This window comes from Haemorhous mexicanus, chromosome 2, assembly GCF_027477595.1.
Source record: "Haemorhous mexicanus isolate bHaeMex1 chromosome 2, bHaeMex1.pri, whole genome shotgun sequence".
NCBI classification, from domain to species: Eukaryota; Metazoa; Chordata; class Aves; order Passeriformes; family Fringillidae; genus Haemorhous; species Haemorhous mexicanus.
In genome coordinates, this window is record NC_082342.1 from 89,890,521 (window position 1) to 89,906,537 (window position 16,017).

General features: G+C 38.1%; 1 protein-coding gene across 1 annotated transcript in view; it reads right to left on the reverse strand.

Moving 5' to 3' along the window:
• Positions 1–7,109: 7,109 nt before the first annotated feature.
• The window catches only part of GABRG3 (gamma-aminobutyric acid type A receptor subunit gamma3), a 300,729-nt gene continuing 291,821 nt past the window's right edge, over positions 7,110–16,017 (reverse strand). The window contains exon 9 of the mRNA XM_059839444.1: positions 7,110–15,311. Within this exon, the coding sequence (XP_059695427.1) occupies positions 15,033–15,311 (279 nt within the window). The 3' untranslated portion in view covers positions 7,110–15,032. The remainder of the gene's footprint in view (positions 15,312–16,017) is intronic.

A 16,017-nucleotide genomic window follows, 5' to 3' on the forward strand; every position in this document is an offset into this window, starting at 1 on the left:
TGGAGCTGGAAAAAAAGCCACCCTTTGGACAAGCAGGATTTAATAGGATAAATGAAAACAGCAAGTTGCCTCTGGTGAGTCACACTGAACCAGCATTTAAACAACAACATCCATTGTCTGTTTCATACAAATTTCTGCAGCAATTATGTCCAGACAGAAGTGCAGCCATACACCCTGTTATGCTGGTAACAATGGACACATGCCCATTTGTGAACAGAGGCCAGACTCTGCCAAAGGACTCTTGGATGGTCTGTGGGAGAAGTATGAAAACTCATTCCAGCTAGGATTCATACTCATATGGCTCTGCCAGCTTGAAATTATTCTTCAGATTGTGCCAAGTACAGCGTGAAATGCAAGTCAGAAAGGGAGGGTAGCTTACCTCTTGCTGCTGACCATGTGGATGTGAGAATCTAGAGGCTTTGGGGGTGTGCATGATGGTCACTTTGCATCCATTCCTCTTTGGCAAGCGTTTTCCTTATTTGAGAGTATATGCACAGCACATGGACATACTCTGTTATCCATTGAGAATATCTTCCTGGAAAGTGGGGTGGTCAGTTTTTCAATAAGAGGGAAGGCTCTCTACGGGATTTCAGAAATACAAGCAGTTTAACCCAAAAGGATATCATTATGTTGTGGCAATAAGATCTTTCCTGCCATTTCAGTAACACCAGTCAAAAAAGCAAGACTTCAATAGCATGAATGAAGAATAAAGACAAGAGGGATGCTGCTGCATATTTCTCCTAGTGTTTGTGTGATAGACAGATGATATATTCGTGACATATTTTGCATACTGCACCGTAGCCTACTGTGTCTGTATTTTCAGCAATTACTTTAATATGGGCAGATATTTGGCAAGAACACATCTCAATATAGCTCACGGTAGTCTTGATAGAAGGAAAAACTTTTGTAAAAGCAGAGCACAATATAAAATGATTGATGATGGAACTCCCAAGTGACAGTACAAAAAATGGCAGAAAGGGGAACAACAGTGAAGTTGTTCCCCTGAGATTTCACGTGTACTTCATGCTGTATAATATGCAACACTTCACCCTACTTGAGTGTTCCTCATGCAGAAGATCTCATTACAAGTTCATTACAAATAACATCAAAAGCACAAGACTGTGTGTGTTCTCCAGATTAAAAGTATTTCCCATTCCACATCACCTTGTTTTCCTAATAGCTACTGTCTTTTGATTCTCACTCTGTGTAGAAATGGCTTGAGATCATCTAGAACATAACGGGAAAATGAGTTGGGGCACTTCATTGCTGTGTTACATAAAACTGGCCATGACTTTTCAAGACCACTGTGCTTTATACTTCTTTTCATAGGTACCTTTGGGTATGAAACTACTGTGTGTTATGGTGAAATCTAGAAATATTTGAGCCAATTTTTTTCAGACAGTTTGAACTGGAGAGAGCCTAGAGCTCCCTGCAAAGTGAGTGATGTCATGTACCACTCCATATTATCAGAGCAAGAAGTCTCCACGTCCCTGTTCTAGTGCAGCAGCCTGCACAGCGATACCACAGAGCGCAAAGTGCTCAATAAATACAGCAGATACTGTAGACATATTTGTGTTGGTGTTTGCCTTATTTCTTATTTCAAGGAACAGAGACACACATTCAGCTCTGTTCCTTGTAACTGCACTATTGCTTACACATCTTTCCTATGCTATTGTTCTGTGTTCCTCAGTGTGGCATCCATGTTTCTGCTGTTTAAGAGATAGCAGGGGATTCATCTTTCAGAATTGTAAATGTTTGTCTGGGCTAGACTTCCTTTAGACTCTCTTTATAGTTGGTGAAAAATAAGTGAACTCTTTTTGAGTATGGTTTATATGGTTGCAATTTCAGATGTCTTTTTTAAAATAAATTGAGCTTATCAGAAGTATCTTTGCCTCTCCATCAACTATAAAGAGAATTTAGATTACTAACTCCAGTGACAGAGTCTACAATATTTATAGCTATATTTGGACAGATGAACTTTGCTTTGTGTTGTCATTTTTTTCCACTGATATTTGATTTGGCTGGGCTCTTGCACTGTAGAAATAGTGATTTATTTTTGCTGGATAGCCACCTGCAGTAAAAGTAAGTCAAGCAGCACATTACTTGGAGGAGTCCTTTTTTTTTTTGTTCTCATGGATCTCTTCTTATGGAAAGAGTTAAGGGATTTCTTTTTTTGCTGCAGGAGTGCTGAAGTGACAATGATATCTCTGGGTATATAGAATAGGGAGCAAAACATGAAAATACAGGTTACCTCCTAGAACTATTTGTATCTTGGATAGTCAACACTTTGAAACCTGCAGGCCCCTCTTTCTGACTGGAGCACATTGCTGTCTCCCTGCCACATGGTAGGGATGGGAGAAATGCAGTCCCAGTTGCCTGTGTAGAGCTGCAGCTGGCAGCAATCTTCTGTCCTGAGTGATGTGAAAAGTCTGAAAGCACCTCACAGATCACCCACATGCCTACTACCTGTAGTTTGAGTTCTTCCTGGCTTTTGTATTTCTGGGAGTGCTGTCTCATGTAAGGAACTCTAAGTTGCATTCCAGTTCCAAACATAGGTGCAGTGTAGATGAGTCCATGCTGGGAATTCAGCTCTCCTTAGGGTATAGCCTACATCAGCCTCTTTGCTCAGGAGTTGCCTTTCACTGCCTTGTCTGAGATGCAGGGCCATGTGATGAGGTCCTACTGCCAAAAGCCCTCTGCCCTGTTATTTCCAAGAGCTCTGGAGTGAACCAGAGTGTTCAGAGTGTTTCTGTTTTGGTAGGTTTCTCCATAGATGTGTGAAGATAATACTTTGTGCTGAAACGATCTTTGTATGATCATCAGTTTTAATCTGCCTTTGTTTCTGCACACATGCAGAACTAACCAGTTCAGTGCCTCTATTAAGCAAATGTATGTACACACATAACACAGACAGAGTGGCAATCTTCCAGCCAAAGGTACTCAGTAGAATTGTTCTCACTCACTCAAGGCCTAAACCTTCTGCTAAGCATTCTGTCTTTACCTATCCTTACCATCTCCCACTTGTAAATGGCTGGTTTGGTATGTGGCCAAAGGGGAAGACATGTACAAGAACTTTGTAGAGTTGTAGAGCGTAAATGTACATGTCTTGTACATTTTCAAATATAACTGCACATTGTATGTAAAACAAGCAGATAAAGGTGATCTTATGTGTGTATGCAACATATAAAAAGAGGATAAAATATATATTTGGTGTCCACCAATTGCTGAAATGACTTTGGAAAATCTAGTACACCCCATATTACAGTAAGGGCTAGAAATTTAATTAAATTCTTGTGAAGGGAGTTGTTTGCTTGTTTTTTCAAGCACTGAAGTATCTTCACACATTATATATTCAATGAACTGCACCTAGATCTTTTGTAACAGTGAACCTGTTACTCAATCATGCATTTTCATGTTCAAGGTTAATACTTTTGCCTGTTTAAAGCCTGGATTTGTGTAGAGATGTAGTTTGTACACTGCCCACTAAAAGCCACTAGGGTTTTTCCTTCTTGAAACATACCATGGAATTAGTACAATTTACCAATTTGCAAGGGAAAAATAAGATAGGGATGGTATCAGAATCTTATTTTAGGAAGCTGCATAATAAATGTTATTTTTTAATTTGACAAAACTGGGGCAGCAATATACATTAAAAAAATTCATTGTCATAAATGGCATGTTCAAAGTGGAACTTTGCAGTCATAAAAAATCTGTTTCTCAAGATAGCATTGACAGGTTTCACTTGCAAAGCACGATGTGATTCCCTGCATGTCTTATGTACTATATACAAATTGTTCAGAGAATGAACAATAGCAGCAATGCCAAAGCAGATATTTTATATGTTGGTTTTAGTTATGTCATTGTTCACTGTGTATCTAGTTGAATATTTATGAAAGGTTTCTCACCAGGTAACTGGTGAAAAAATCCTTTTATAGAATTATAGAAATGTTGATCAGAATTTGGGGGGGGGTTTGAGGTCATGTAGTTAAACCTTATGCTTGAAGGGGACCACCACCAACACAAGGCCAAGATCTATCCAGCCAGATGTGCAAAGCCTCTTTGGCAGAAGCACCCTGAGCCCTCCCAGGCAGCCCCTTTCTTGCAGTTCTGTAATGTGGAAAAGCTATTCCTCATCTCCAACCTAAGCGTCCCAAGGTCAAGTACCTGTCCCCTGCTACCTTACAGCAAGGCTGAGAGGAGATTGAGAGTTTGGCTTTAATGTCTTTGTTTTGGTGTTTCAAGTAGTTGCAGTTTGCAAGTAGAACATCCCTTAGCCTCAGCTCCAAATGAACTCTGTTCCTCAGCTTCTCACAGTTCATGTGCTCCAGGCCTTTGATCATCTTAAGAAGCTGTCTAATAGGTTCCCTCTGGTTTTTCAGCATCCTCCTTGACCTTGTGGGTAGGGAGGGCATGCCAAAACCTGCTGTTACTGTCCTGTAGTAACCAGAGCTGAGCATGAGGCAGTAATCAATTCCTTTGATCTGCGAGAGACAGCCATAACATAACCCATTACAGAGTGGTGTGAGCTGTGCTCATTACCTTGCATTCAGCCTGGCCATTGCAGCACTTCTCACTGGCTGCTTGTGCTGCTCTGCTGGCTCATTACCAGCCTACACTGATGTGTGGCATCTGTCTGCTCTCCTACAGAGTGTTATGCTTTTTCTTATTGAACTCCAGTTTAGCCCTCAGCAGAAGTGCCAGGAGTGGACAATGGCATGATTTATAGTTCCCTGGATGTGGAGATATTCAGTTGTCGATTGCACAGTCAATGTGCAGCAACAACAGCATGCATGTGGTATTAATCCAGTGAGCCCTTGGCTGATTCTTAGATGGATTCTCTGTATAAGCAGTTAAGAAGCATTGCAACTTTCATTTACACTTCATCTAGCACGGATAGTGGGAAACAGGGGAATCAATCGGAATTTTACATTTAACTTTTATAGTTGTCATTGCTTTGAGTGGACAGTTCTAAAAAAAATAATGGTCAAAGCATTTGAACTGATATTTACCAGCTTTTCTCTGGCTGAAAATACATGAGTGTCTTTAAAACAAGAATATTTCATAGTAAAAAATATTGGAAATAGAATCACTTCTTTGTGGTTTGAGAGGGAGTAAGGTTTTGGCTGAACATGAACTTTTTAGATTCAATTTTTAATGGGTTCTTTGGTGTCTTGACCTACAGTTAAATGCATTAAAATCTACTATTTTCTGATAAAATCTAATCCTTCATTAACGTATTCATGATTGCTTTAAGCGTGGATTCCTTTTGGATGAACTGTCACAGCCTCCACTCCTGTGTGTTTTACGGTCCCTTTCATGCATTTCAGATGACCAAGACACTGAGCTGTCCAGGACTCCGTGCTGTTTTCCCTCCTGGTCATTGCACATGCAGGACCATGGTACCAGTGCCCTCGCTGCTGTGAGGTTACCTAACAGCAATGCTCACCTATCTGAGCCAAGAAGTGCTGCTTATGTGCAGAGGGAAAAAATGGATGTTACAGGTAAAAGATCCCACACTGGATACAAGGACGTCTTTGTTTACCTAGGACGAGTGAAAGTTTGGGGTTTTTTTTCTTTGCCTTATTTTTGTCATTTGGTGCATGTTTACTTCTACCTGACAACAGCGAGGCACCAGGAGACTGCACCTTATCAATGAGAATCTTTTTGGCTCTGCTATGATCCATGACACTGTTAGACTAAGACTTTCTCTGTAAATATACACACAACCTAGAATCTAAAGCCGTTAAGGTATATAAAAATGTTTATGGTGTGCACTGCTGGCTCAAGATTAGAGGATGGGCTAAAGAACCTCCTGTTGGCCCAGAATATCCTTAGATGAAAAATTCTTTCTTTTAAGGCCAGTTCTGTTGCATTCTAGAATATAAGTTATAAGTTATTAAAAAAAAAAATGTAAGAATATAAGTTATTAAAAAAACCCCAAACAAACAAACCTGCAAATCAATTAAAAAAAACCCCAAACCTGGCACATATTGCTGCATGTGAAACTTCAGCATGTACCAATTATTTTGCGTTGCTAACACAGGTGCTTTCCATTTATAAACCAACTTTTAAAATGTGAGTTGTTTTACTATGGCTATTAAGTGACAGTGGTCTTCTAATATCAGTCAGTAGGAAAATGTCTATTCCGTTTATTCCTTATATTCTGGATAGCTCCCTGATGTTCAGCTTTGCTCACTTTCCGTTTCACAAACGGAGTTTACTTTAGCTAAAACTGCCAAGCAGTAATTCAGTTCTTAACTAGATTTGTGGTGGTGAGACAGAGGGTGACATAAAAAGGCAGAACTTATTGGCACGATTCATCATCATACTCTATTGCACGCTCGAGCCTACTGCAGGAAACGTTATTAAATTGAGAGATGTGTCAGAGCCTCCAGAATTTGGCAGGATGAGCACCTTAAACCTCTGGAATGGCCAATGTGCTCAGCTCACATTCAGGCTCCCTGGATAATTGCAAGAATATAGCTGGTGCTGCAGGTTAAGTTCTGGAAGGGAGAAGAGCTGGCATTGTGTTCACACTGGGACAATGGCAAGAGGTAACAACTAATGTACAGAAAATAGTCATGGCAACAATTATCCTTGCTAGCTGTCCAGGGGAGTGAGGCATAACCACATCTACCTGGTTACTGCATTTTACTGACTGTAGTAACAAGGGTCAGATGCTGTTGGGGAAGTACAGAATCTATGTTTATTTTTCAGTAGACAGGTCAGGTAAGTATCTATTTCTTGTATTAGAACACAAATGGGGATAAAGCATGAATTGCATGTCAAACTAATAAGTGAAAACAAGAAAAAAAAGATTTCTTAGGGAAAGTTTAATTAAATACTCTGGGTGTAATTGGTTTTTGTGAAATAAAATGTCCTTTGGAAAAACATGCCTTAGCGCTAGGAACATACAGAAAGTATAAATATAACAAGCTCAGATAGGGAAATCTGTGGGATCATGAGAGATCTGGGAAATTTGTGCATTATCTTATGCATTCTCTGTGGCCCAGCTGTCAGCTCCAGTGTTACTATGGAGTGGAATCCTAAAATGAAGTAGGCATTTCACAGTTGGAGTGCGTTGAGACTGACAATTCCGTGGTCATGAACGTACAGAGGCGGGAATTAAATTACATTCAAAGAGCATAAATCAAGAAGACAGCCTTTCTTAACAATACGTGGCTGCTGAAAAATAAGTCTTGTAAAAACACAGAGTACAGTTTTACCAGTAGATTTCACTGAGTATTGAAAACACTGGGATTGAGAAAGTTTTGAAGCCAAATTTGATCACAATTTTAAAATTGCAGAGTCTTCACATTCAAGCAGTTTATGAAAAAGACACAGCCTATTTCTTGATTTCTCTTTGAATTTTGTAGCATATTCTCCCCAGTTTAAATTAGTCCCATGGATAAACTGAAGTCTCAAATATTTTTTGCAATTTTGTCAGCTCATGCTCACTGTTGAAAATATTTTTTAAAGACTCATTTGAAATTACTTTCAAGGACACCCTACACCCTATTAGAAAGGTAACACACCATGGCATTTCTCTCAAGCAAATTTTCAGAAATCTATTTCTATTTTGTCAAGCTCTCAAATTCCATAAGAAAAATACAACCACCAAACATGCACGCCATACTTGCATTTTCTGATAATGTGTATTTATTTGTATCCAGAAATACAAATGCTGGGATCAAAATACGAATATAAATATTATTCTAGACGCACAGCCCTACTCCTTAACACAAAGTAAACTGGAATGGATGTGATCCAGAAGGGAAAGTCATTGTCTGAGAACTTGAGGAGATGAAGCACATGGGTGTTTGACTTTTCTGATTAGGTCAGTCTGGGGGAATCACTGGGATGGCTATCTAACTTAGAATGACATACTGGTACTAGTGCTACCTGTATTATTCAAGGCACATTGGGCACATAATTGTACTTTCATTTCACTATGACATCACAAGCTGCACTGCTAGCAACGAAATCACACACCCCTAACAAAAACTTAGGAAGGAAAGATAATTAGAAATCTAAAATTTTGTCTGTGTTCTATAAGAAAATTCAATTTGGCACATAGTTGGCAGTATTTATTTGATTACTAAAATTACACTCACTTAAAAAAAAAAAAAATTCATGTGTTGTCATGGTGGAAAAAAATACTATGAGAGCAGTATACAGAGAGTTTAGACCAGGATTATGTGGGGGTTTGGTGATGGCTTGTGGTAGCAGCAGGTTGGTCCAGGACTTAAGGTTGGTACTGCAAGTGATCGTGGATGACAAAAAAAGTCACAGGACTCCTGAATGACTGCAAAAGAGAATAAGGGAGTGTGATACTGTAATCTCTGCACCAGAGTTCCCACTGTTGTTCAGAGGAAGTGTTTTGTGGGAGCTTATTCTGTTTTTTTTTTTTCTCCTTTGCAGCACTCTTTCTGGCAGTGCTGTACTTCCCTGGGCTGCCTGTGTAATACTGTCAAATGCAATTATTTTACCAGCTTTCCATGAGTTCCACAGTTGCTTTCATTTTAAGGATCCCATGAGCTCTGTAAGCATGGAATGGACTCTGTAGCATGCTCTATTTTACATTTGTCAGTAGTTTTTAAAATATATGTCATCAATATTGTTCTCTTCATCCATTTTATATTAATGTGCAATTTAGAAAATTTAGCATTTACCTGCCTCACTTTAAGTATGTAAATCACAAATCTCACATTAAGTACTTAAGTTACAAATCTACACTCCACAAGTTTTGAATCCAAACAATGGATAATCAACTCTTACCGAACATCATCCAATGAGCTTCCTGACTGCTGATTTGAACTTAAATCCCTCTTCTGGTCAATGGTCTTAATTAATGTAGAAATTTTTGACTCAGACCTAGTAGGTCTGTTTTTTTTTAAATTTTATAATCCTAATACCGTCTCAGTAACAAGCCATCACCAGCTTCATTGTGGATATTTCATTCTTTGTATTTTAGAATACATTGTGTCAGTACAGCTTCCTGTCTCACAAGCACTGCTGAAAGAAGTTATAGAGACATTACAAGAGTATTAAGGGCTGTATTAAACACTAATAAAACCTGCATTCCCCTATAAGAAGCTCCATAGGCTGGCTTAGGCCTCCAAGTCAAGTTATTGGGTGCTCCAATGGCACCAGAGGCTGTTGTATCTCCTGTGACTAGAGCCATTCCTTACCTAGATAAAAGAATACCCAGCAAGTTACTGGCTGTATAGCAGTGCCTGCTTTGCCTGGTTCAGTCCTTGAGAAAGCTTTCCCCTAGACATATGAATAAACACAACCACATCTTCTGCTTGTCCTTTATAAATAGCAAATGATTAGAAGACCAAAATGAATGTTTTGGTAGAAAGAAGAGAATTCTCAGGTGTCCAGCTCTGAGGCACTGAATTTCATAATTAATTTTATTCTCTAATTTCACATATTTTTAGGAAAACCCTTGAGGAGTCCAGATGCATACAGACACCAGCTTGACGACCCAAGACAAAAGAAGAAAAGTAAAAGAAAGTAAAGTCTGTAGAAAACAATACATCATCACAGATATTGGATATCTCACTTGAGGAATGTCAGCAGTAACTAACCAAGTGCTTGAAGTCAATTACGATCCAAAGTCATTTAAAGAAACAGCTGCTAAGTAAACTAGAGTGTTAGAACAATATTTATCCCTGGTTCAGGACTTAGTCCTAGCTAGACAGGGTTGTAGGCCATCATATCTCTTTAAATTATCCACCAAATGTTCACTGTAAAAAAAATTACTGTTTAACTTCTCAAAGCAATTCAGTTCAAGCTGAGATTTTTTTTTTTTTGTTGAAACTTAATTTCACTTTAGAGATAGAACATAGCTTTAGTTTTAGTATCTAAACCAGTGGCCTAAATTATGAGGAAAGAACTCATAGATCCCAGGGAAAAAGGTAATAATATTAAGTCCACTGAGTCTGGAAGAAAGGCCTTCATTTTTTCACATATATACCAGAACCCTTCAAGAAGAGAGTGTGATGAACATACAAAGGTGGTGGGCATACAAGCATAGAATAAGACTAATAACACTATGCTTTTTCTCAGTAGGCAAGTGTAAGTTGAGCTAATTTTATGCTTGTGGAGTGAGGCAAGACCTAAAATTAACTGAGAGAAAAAGCCAAAAAACCTCTAAAGGAAAAAGAACCTCACCTTTCATCTGTGGAAATACATTCCCAATCATAGTCTATTTTAAATAGTCTTCTGGAAAGAGATCTGGAGGAGCCTTGAGTTTAAGCTCTGTGTCTCTTGGTGGAATGAAACTGTCGAGTTAAGAAGGAAGGATTCTGTTAAACTACTCAAGTTCCACTGCAGCCTTTTCTTATACAGCAAATAAGAAACCTACAGACTGTTTAAAAAATAAAGAAAATGCAGAGAAATGCTCAGTCTGTAGGTTGAAGACATTTAGAATATTGATCTCACACCGTGGTGCTCAGGAAGAACTCCAGGAAGGTCACTGGTCCCACTTTCTAACTTTCAGATGAGAAATATGTTAAGGAATATCCTTTCATATTAACAAATGATAAAGGCACTGACGTAAGAGGCACAAGCATTTCACTGTAAGCAAGAAGAAGAAGAAGAAGAAGAAGAAGAAGAAGAAGAAGAAGAAGAAGATACCTTAAAAAAAATCATCTGCCTATAGGCATCTAATATTATCAGATATGGCTTGCCTTTTCTTACTGCACTATATGGAAACCAGGAAAGAGGAGCCAATGGAAAAAGTACAGTTTGTTATGGACAGCTTTCATGGCACTTAGTGCTATGGTTTAGTTGATGAGGTGGTGTTAGGTCATAGGCTGGACTTGACGATTTCCAAGGTCTTTTCTAACCTATTTGATTCTGTGACTCAGTGAAATCTGTCTTAAAATACTCAATCTCCCTTCCCACAAAGTCAGCAGTTCCAGAGCTACCTGGCATCCACTCATGTAGGAGAGTAACTTTATTGTATATATGGTGAAATTTTGTATAAAAAGGAGGTAAACAGCCTTCCCTTCATGAAATGACCTAGTAAAGAGATAATTCATGGTGATAAATTCATGAAATAACGTGAGATGCTAGACACCAAGACACATTAGAGCTGCAGAAGTGTTTAAGATAGCTATCTGTCTGAGTTATTTGGCAGTGTGCCTGCAGTTCCAGAAATAATTTCCTATCAGTTAAAGGCTCATGTGTCACTGCTGTTCCAGCTGATGAATGTGCAAACCTCCAGGTGGATGATTTGGAATTAGCTGTGGGTTAAATTGAATAAGAGGACTGCAACAGATAAGAGCTGCACAGCAATAAAAAATAATTTATTTTTCTTGTTTTAGCTTCACTACTCATCACTGTCTCTGTGAATACAGTTCTGGCTTTTGTAATTTTTATCATTTCTATTGGTATGCACAATATACCAATATAGAGTTGAGAGTTGATTAAGGAGAACATGAGAAAGAGAAGCTTATCAAAATGCCTGAAGGTGTTTTAAACTACACCTCTACTTTTTGTTTAGAAAGTTATATTAAAATTGTGTGGCAATGCAGTTCCACATTACTGCTGGACACTGAGAGAGCAAAAACTGGCTACAAGTTTTTATACCCTTATTTTTGGAAGAGTGGCTGTAAAAAAAGGAGCTGTCAATATGCTAAGCATCAGAGCCAGGAAAACGGAGAAGATTGAATTAAGCAGACCAATATTATTTGTACATTCTTAGTTGCCTTGAAAATGCTGCCCTTAATAAAGAAAATTATACCCAAAAACTTTTAATTGAAGGGGAGAATAAGAGGATTGACTTTAAATCCTCCTGGGAAACAAAAAACCCTTAAAATCCCTTCTGCAACTTTGACAAGGAAGAAATGTAATGTGGAGATACTTGGTTTTGAGGTTTTACATAGCCAAATGTGCTCATTTCACTGCTCATTTGGTTTTTCCTTCCTCTGTTCCAGTCCTTGGAAGGGTAAAAAGAAATACTAAATAACAAAAAAGAAGTAGTTGAATAAATGCAAGTCTCTAATATGAAATTATAAGATAAGGACTTCTAGAATGCTAAAATACAGTTCTTATATTTCTCGTAGGACAGCAAACGAAAATGTTAACTTTTGCCAATTTGCAAAAGAGGCAAAAGAATATCTGAAGGTGAATGAGGGTAGTCTTACTCCTACAGAAGGATATAGAACATAGATGTATGTAGACTACAATGGCATTTTGAATGATGCAGATCATAGAAAGCCTATCTTCCCTGATCTCTAAGGTTTCTCAGTGGCTGCCAAAGCACAGAGCAGTAAAGCAGTGAGAGTAAGCCAAGTTACTGGGAACAAGCAGAGGAGTGCATTCAGGAACCTGCCAGCCTACAGCTGCTTGCCTTGCATAAAAATCAATTTTTGATAACGCCAGAGTAGAATAAATTACACAGTAGAATATGTCCACTGCTCTTGCTGTAAGAGCAGAAGGCAGTAGTGTCTGAAGCTTCTTTCTTGATTTAGTACAGTGGAAAAATTGGAATTATTTGCTTCCATCTTCTGTTTATGAAAATAGTCAGAAAATTGGCAATATGAATGGACTTAGCAGAATCAGTCTTCCAAAGAAGGATCTGTTGGTATTATCTGCTTTCAGCAGGGCTCATGAGCAGCTATGAGTAGAAGTGCAAGAAAATCATATGCTCATCATCTAACACAGGAATGTTCCACTTCCCAGAACATTCACACAGCATGGAATTGTTAAATAAACTTCACTCTATCTGTTCAAGATCTAATGGTGGAAGGCACCTGATTGTGCATCATTTGTCTCAATACTACCACCAAAATCAACTGATTGTGCAGAGGGTTTGCAGGATCACCTCCCCTAAAGGAAAATGGTTTCCATTATTTTATTTCAGCTTGGAATAGTTCTAGTATTCTTGCAAAATATGGCTGAAGGTGACTATTAGAGTAGACTAATTAATAATTAGAGATCAGGATATCCAACTCAAATTTAATCACCTTCTTGCACTATTTAAAATATCACTGTCATCCTCAAATTAAGTCCATACCTCCAAGTGCAGGACAAAGGTTTACAGAGCAGTTAATTTGCTAATTAGAGTTAGCAAAATTTTCAACATGTATTTTGAAATCAGAAGGTTATCATCGGTTAAGAAGACATCAGATTGAGCAGAGTTTTCTAAAAATAAGGCTTTGATTCTGCCTCAAAATATTTCTTCTCTGTGCTTCTAATTTGAATTTTGTCAGTCCTTACAGAAGTAATTCCCCTCCATGACCTAAACACAACTTTGTTTCAAATATTTGAGACAAATTAAAAACAGAAGAAAGATTTTGAAAAACTAAAATTAACTTTTGGCTTAGTTGTTTTTTTCCCCCCCTATTAAAACTTAGTTGAAGAACACAGCACAGCAATGAGAGACAGTGATGTTTCAAAGAACATGACAGCATTTCTGTTCCTTTAGAATTACTGTTGCATTAGTTTTTGCTTGTTTGCAGGGTTTTCCTTTTGAGGAAAAAGGAACTCATTTCAAGTTACATCCACTATTCATTTTTTCATCAAATACTGCCTGGAAGAGATACATTTTCTGAGTTCATAAAAAATTATCTCCAAAAGAGAAAAGAAATAGAATTGTTGTTTTAATTATCTTTTAAGTTCAATCTTTTGTAACAATTTGTCATGCAAAGGGTAGTGAAAAGCTATAACTATTTAATTCTGGATGTGTTTTGTTTGCTTAATAACAATTATGTAGACAGTCTGTAAAAGACATCACTTAGTTCAATACTGTAAAACTAGATTTTGAAAAAATGGGTAGTTTAGAATTCAGTAGTCAAAACCTTGAAAAATAAAAAATTGTTTTTTAGTGTAAATTATAGTTGGAAATTTTGGAAAAGAATGAAAAGAACTTATTTCTACATGTGGCAGCTATTTCACGTTTAATCCAAGTGTCACAATTGAGTTCCTGTAATGCACTATTCAAGCCACAAGTGTTCAGTCTTTAGCTCAGGCACAGGGAACCACTACTGTGAGTAAATACTGCAGTGTTTAATGTTATGAAACAAAAAAAGGCCTTTAGCACACATGATTTTCAATGTTGTAATACAACTTTGAGAGAAAAAATAAGAATGCACGGGCACACTTTTTTTAGCAGATTGAAATCCAAGGAAATTCACTTAATCCTGGTGCCATTATAATTTTTACTCATGGGCTATGCACTGTGAACTGCTACAATGACACAAACAAGAGGAATCTTGTCCTGCTTCAAGTATAGTACTTTAGAAATCAATGACCATCCTTTGTTTAATGAGTCATAAAAAACACAGTTAAAAGCTTGAAAAACTGTAGAAGTTACACCTACAGCTGCCTCACAGATAGGCAAGTTTAATTTCTATCCAAACTATAGCTTTCTTCTCTGTCTGCCTTTTCACCTCTAAGTTAAAACCAATATGTGTGGCTAATTCAATGAATCTCAGACCTCTGCAGAAAGTCATGTCCATGTTTGGATCCTACCAGACATTTCTTAGTGTCTCTTGCTGGTTATTCCACATCAAGGAGATCATCAGTTTCCCAAAACCTGTGGTATCAAGCAAATTTAAATATAAATGAACGTTTTCATCAGCTTTGGCTTATTTGCTAGTGCCAGTGTACATTTCTCTGAGCCTTAGGGATATGGCAGCATTTTGAAGAAAGTATGAGAATGAAAAAGAAAAATTACATATTTAAACTTTGCCTGAATTGTGAATAGCTCCTATGGTAAGGGACAAGAGTAGAGATTTTAATATACAATAATTATTCATAAACATCGCTTACACTACAAATTCAGCTGAACTTCGTAAGAATCTTTTTCTTAAAATGAATAGCAGGAGAGAATTCTTCTGTTTTTTTCTTTTTCAAGAAATTACATGTTAAAATTCTTCATCAGGCTCTGTGATGGTAAAAGTTAATGTGGTCTTTTTAATTGGAGATGAAGCTGACCGTGTCCTTCACTTTTTCTGCACTTTCACCATCCATCCGCAGTGAGAAAACGCAGCAGTCTTCACTGCTACAGGCAACATTTAAAGGTAGAGGTATCCAACCCAGTAGACCAGGTTAAACAGCAGGAAGGATGTAGGAAAAAAGACCCTAGAGTAAGAGTCCAGTTCTAAGATGTCTATGTGAATCCGTCCTCTCCTCCACGAGCCTGATTTACACTCTTCATAACAACAGAAAAAGCTCTGACAGTCTTTCCCATCCAGACATTCATAGACACACGCATCTTCAAAATCTTGCCAATACATGGCATTGTTCAGTGTGATGACTGTAGTTGGTGGTCTCATATCAAGTACAGAATAATTCTGAGGAGAGAAAAAAATTGCAACAGTTTGACGAGTTTCCCTGGATGGTGCAGATCAAAATTAATAATCTCAGCAGAAAGCAATCATTTTTTCACACCTAGGAATTCACTTACCTGTCAGAATATAATTTGCAAGTTGTTTTAAACACTTGCAGCTACTACATTTAAGATGGAATCTCAAAAATAAGGAAGCTATCCCCCCTCTCCATTTAATTATACAATGTCCTCCACTTCACATAGGTGCATTCACTGCCTCTTAATTTCACCATGATTTATAAGAACAGATATGGTCAGCAATAGATAGTGATCATTTCAGTACAGGACTTCAAAATGCCATCCTGAGGCATGTCCCCTCCATGCTTATCACACTAACCATGCTCAGAAATAGGAATTTGATGTCATGCATCCTCACAGCAGCATTCATGCTTCCAGACCTTTCCTTCTTCAATGTACTGCCTGTTTACACTTTGTCAGCTTTTCTGTCACATCATTTCCTTGGCATGCAAGATGCCTTCTCACAAAAGTCTCCCCTCTCATTAAACCACCCATTCCATCTTCACAAGTGTCACCTCCTCCACTGACATCACTAGAAAAGGTCCCATCAGCTTGACTGCCTGTCTGTCCCATCCTGCCAAAGCAGACACAGCCTTGTCAGCTTGGTTTATCTACCTGAGGCCTCTCCTCTCCCTGGCACTGTGCCGAGCCTT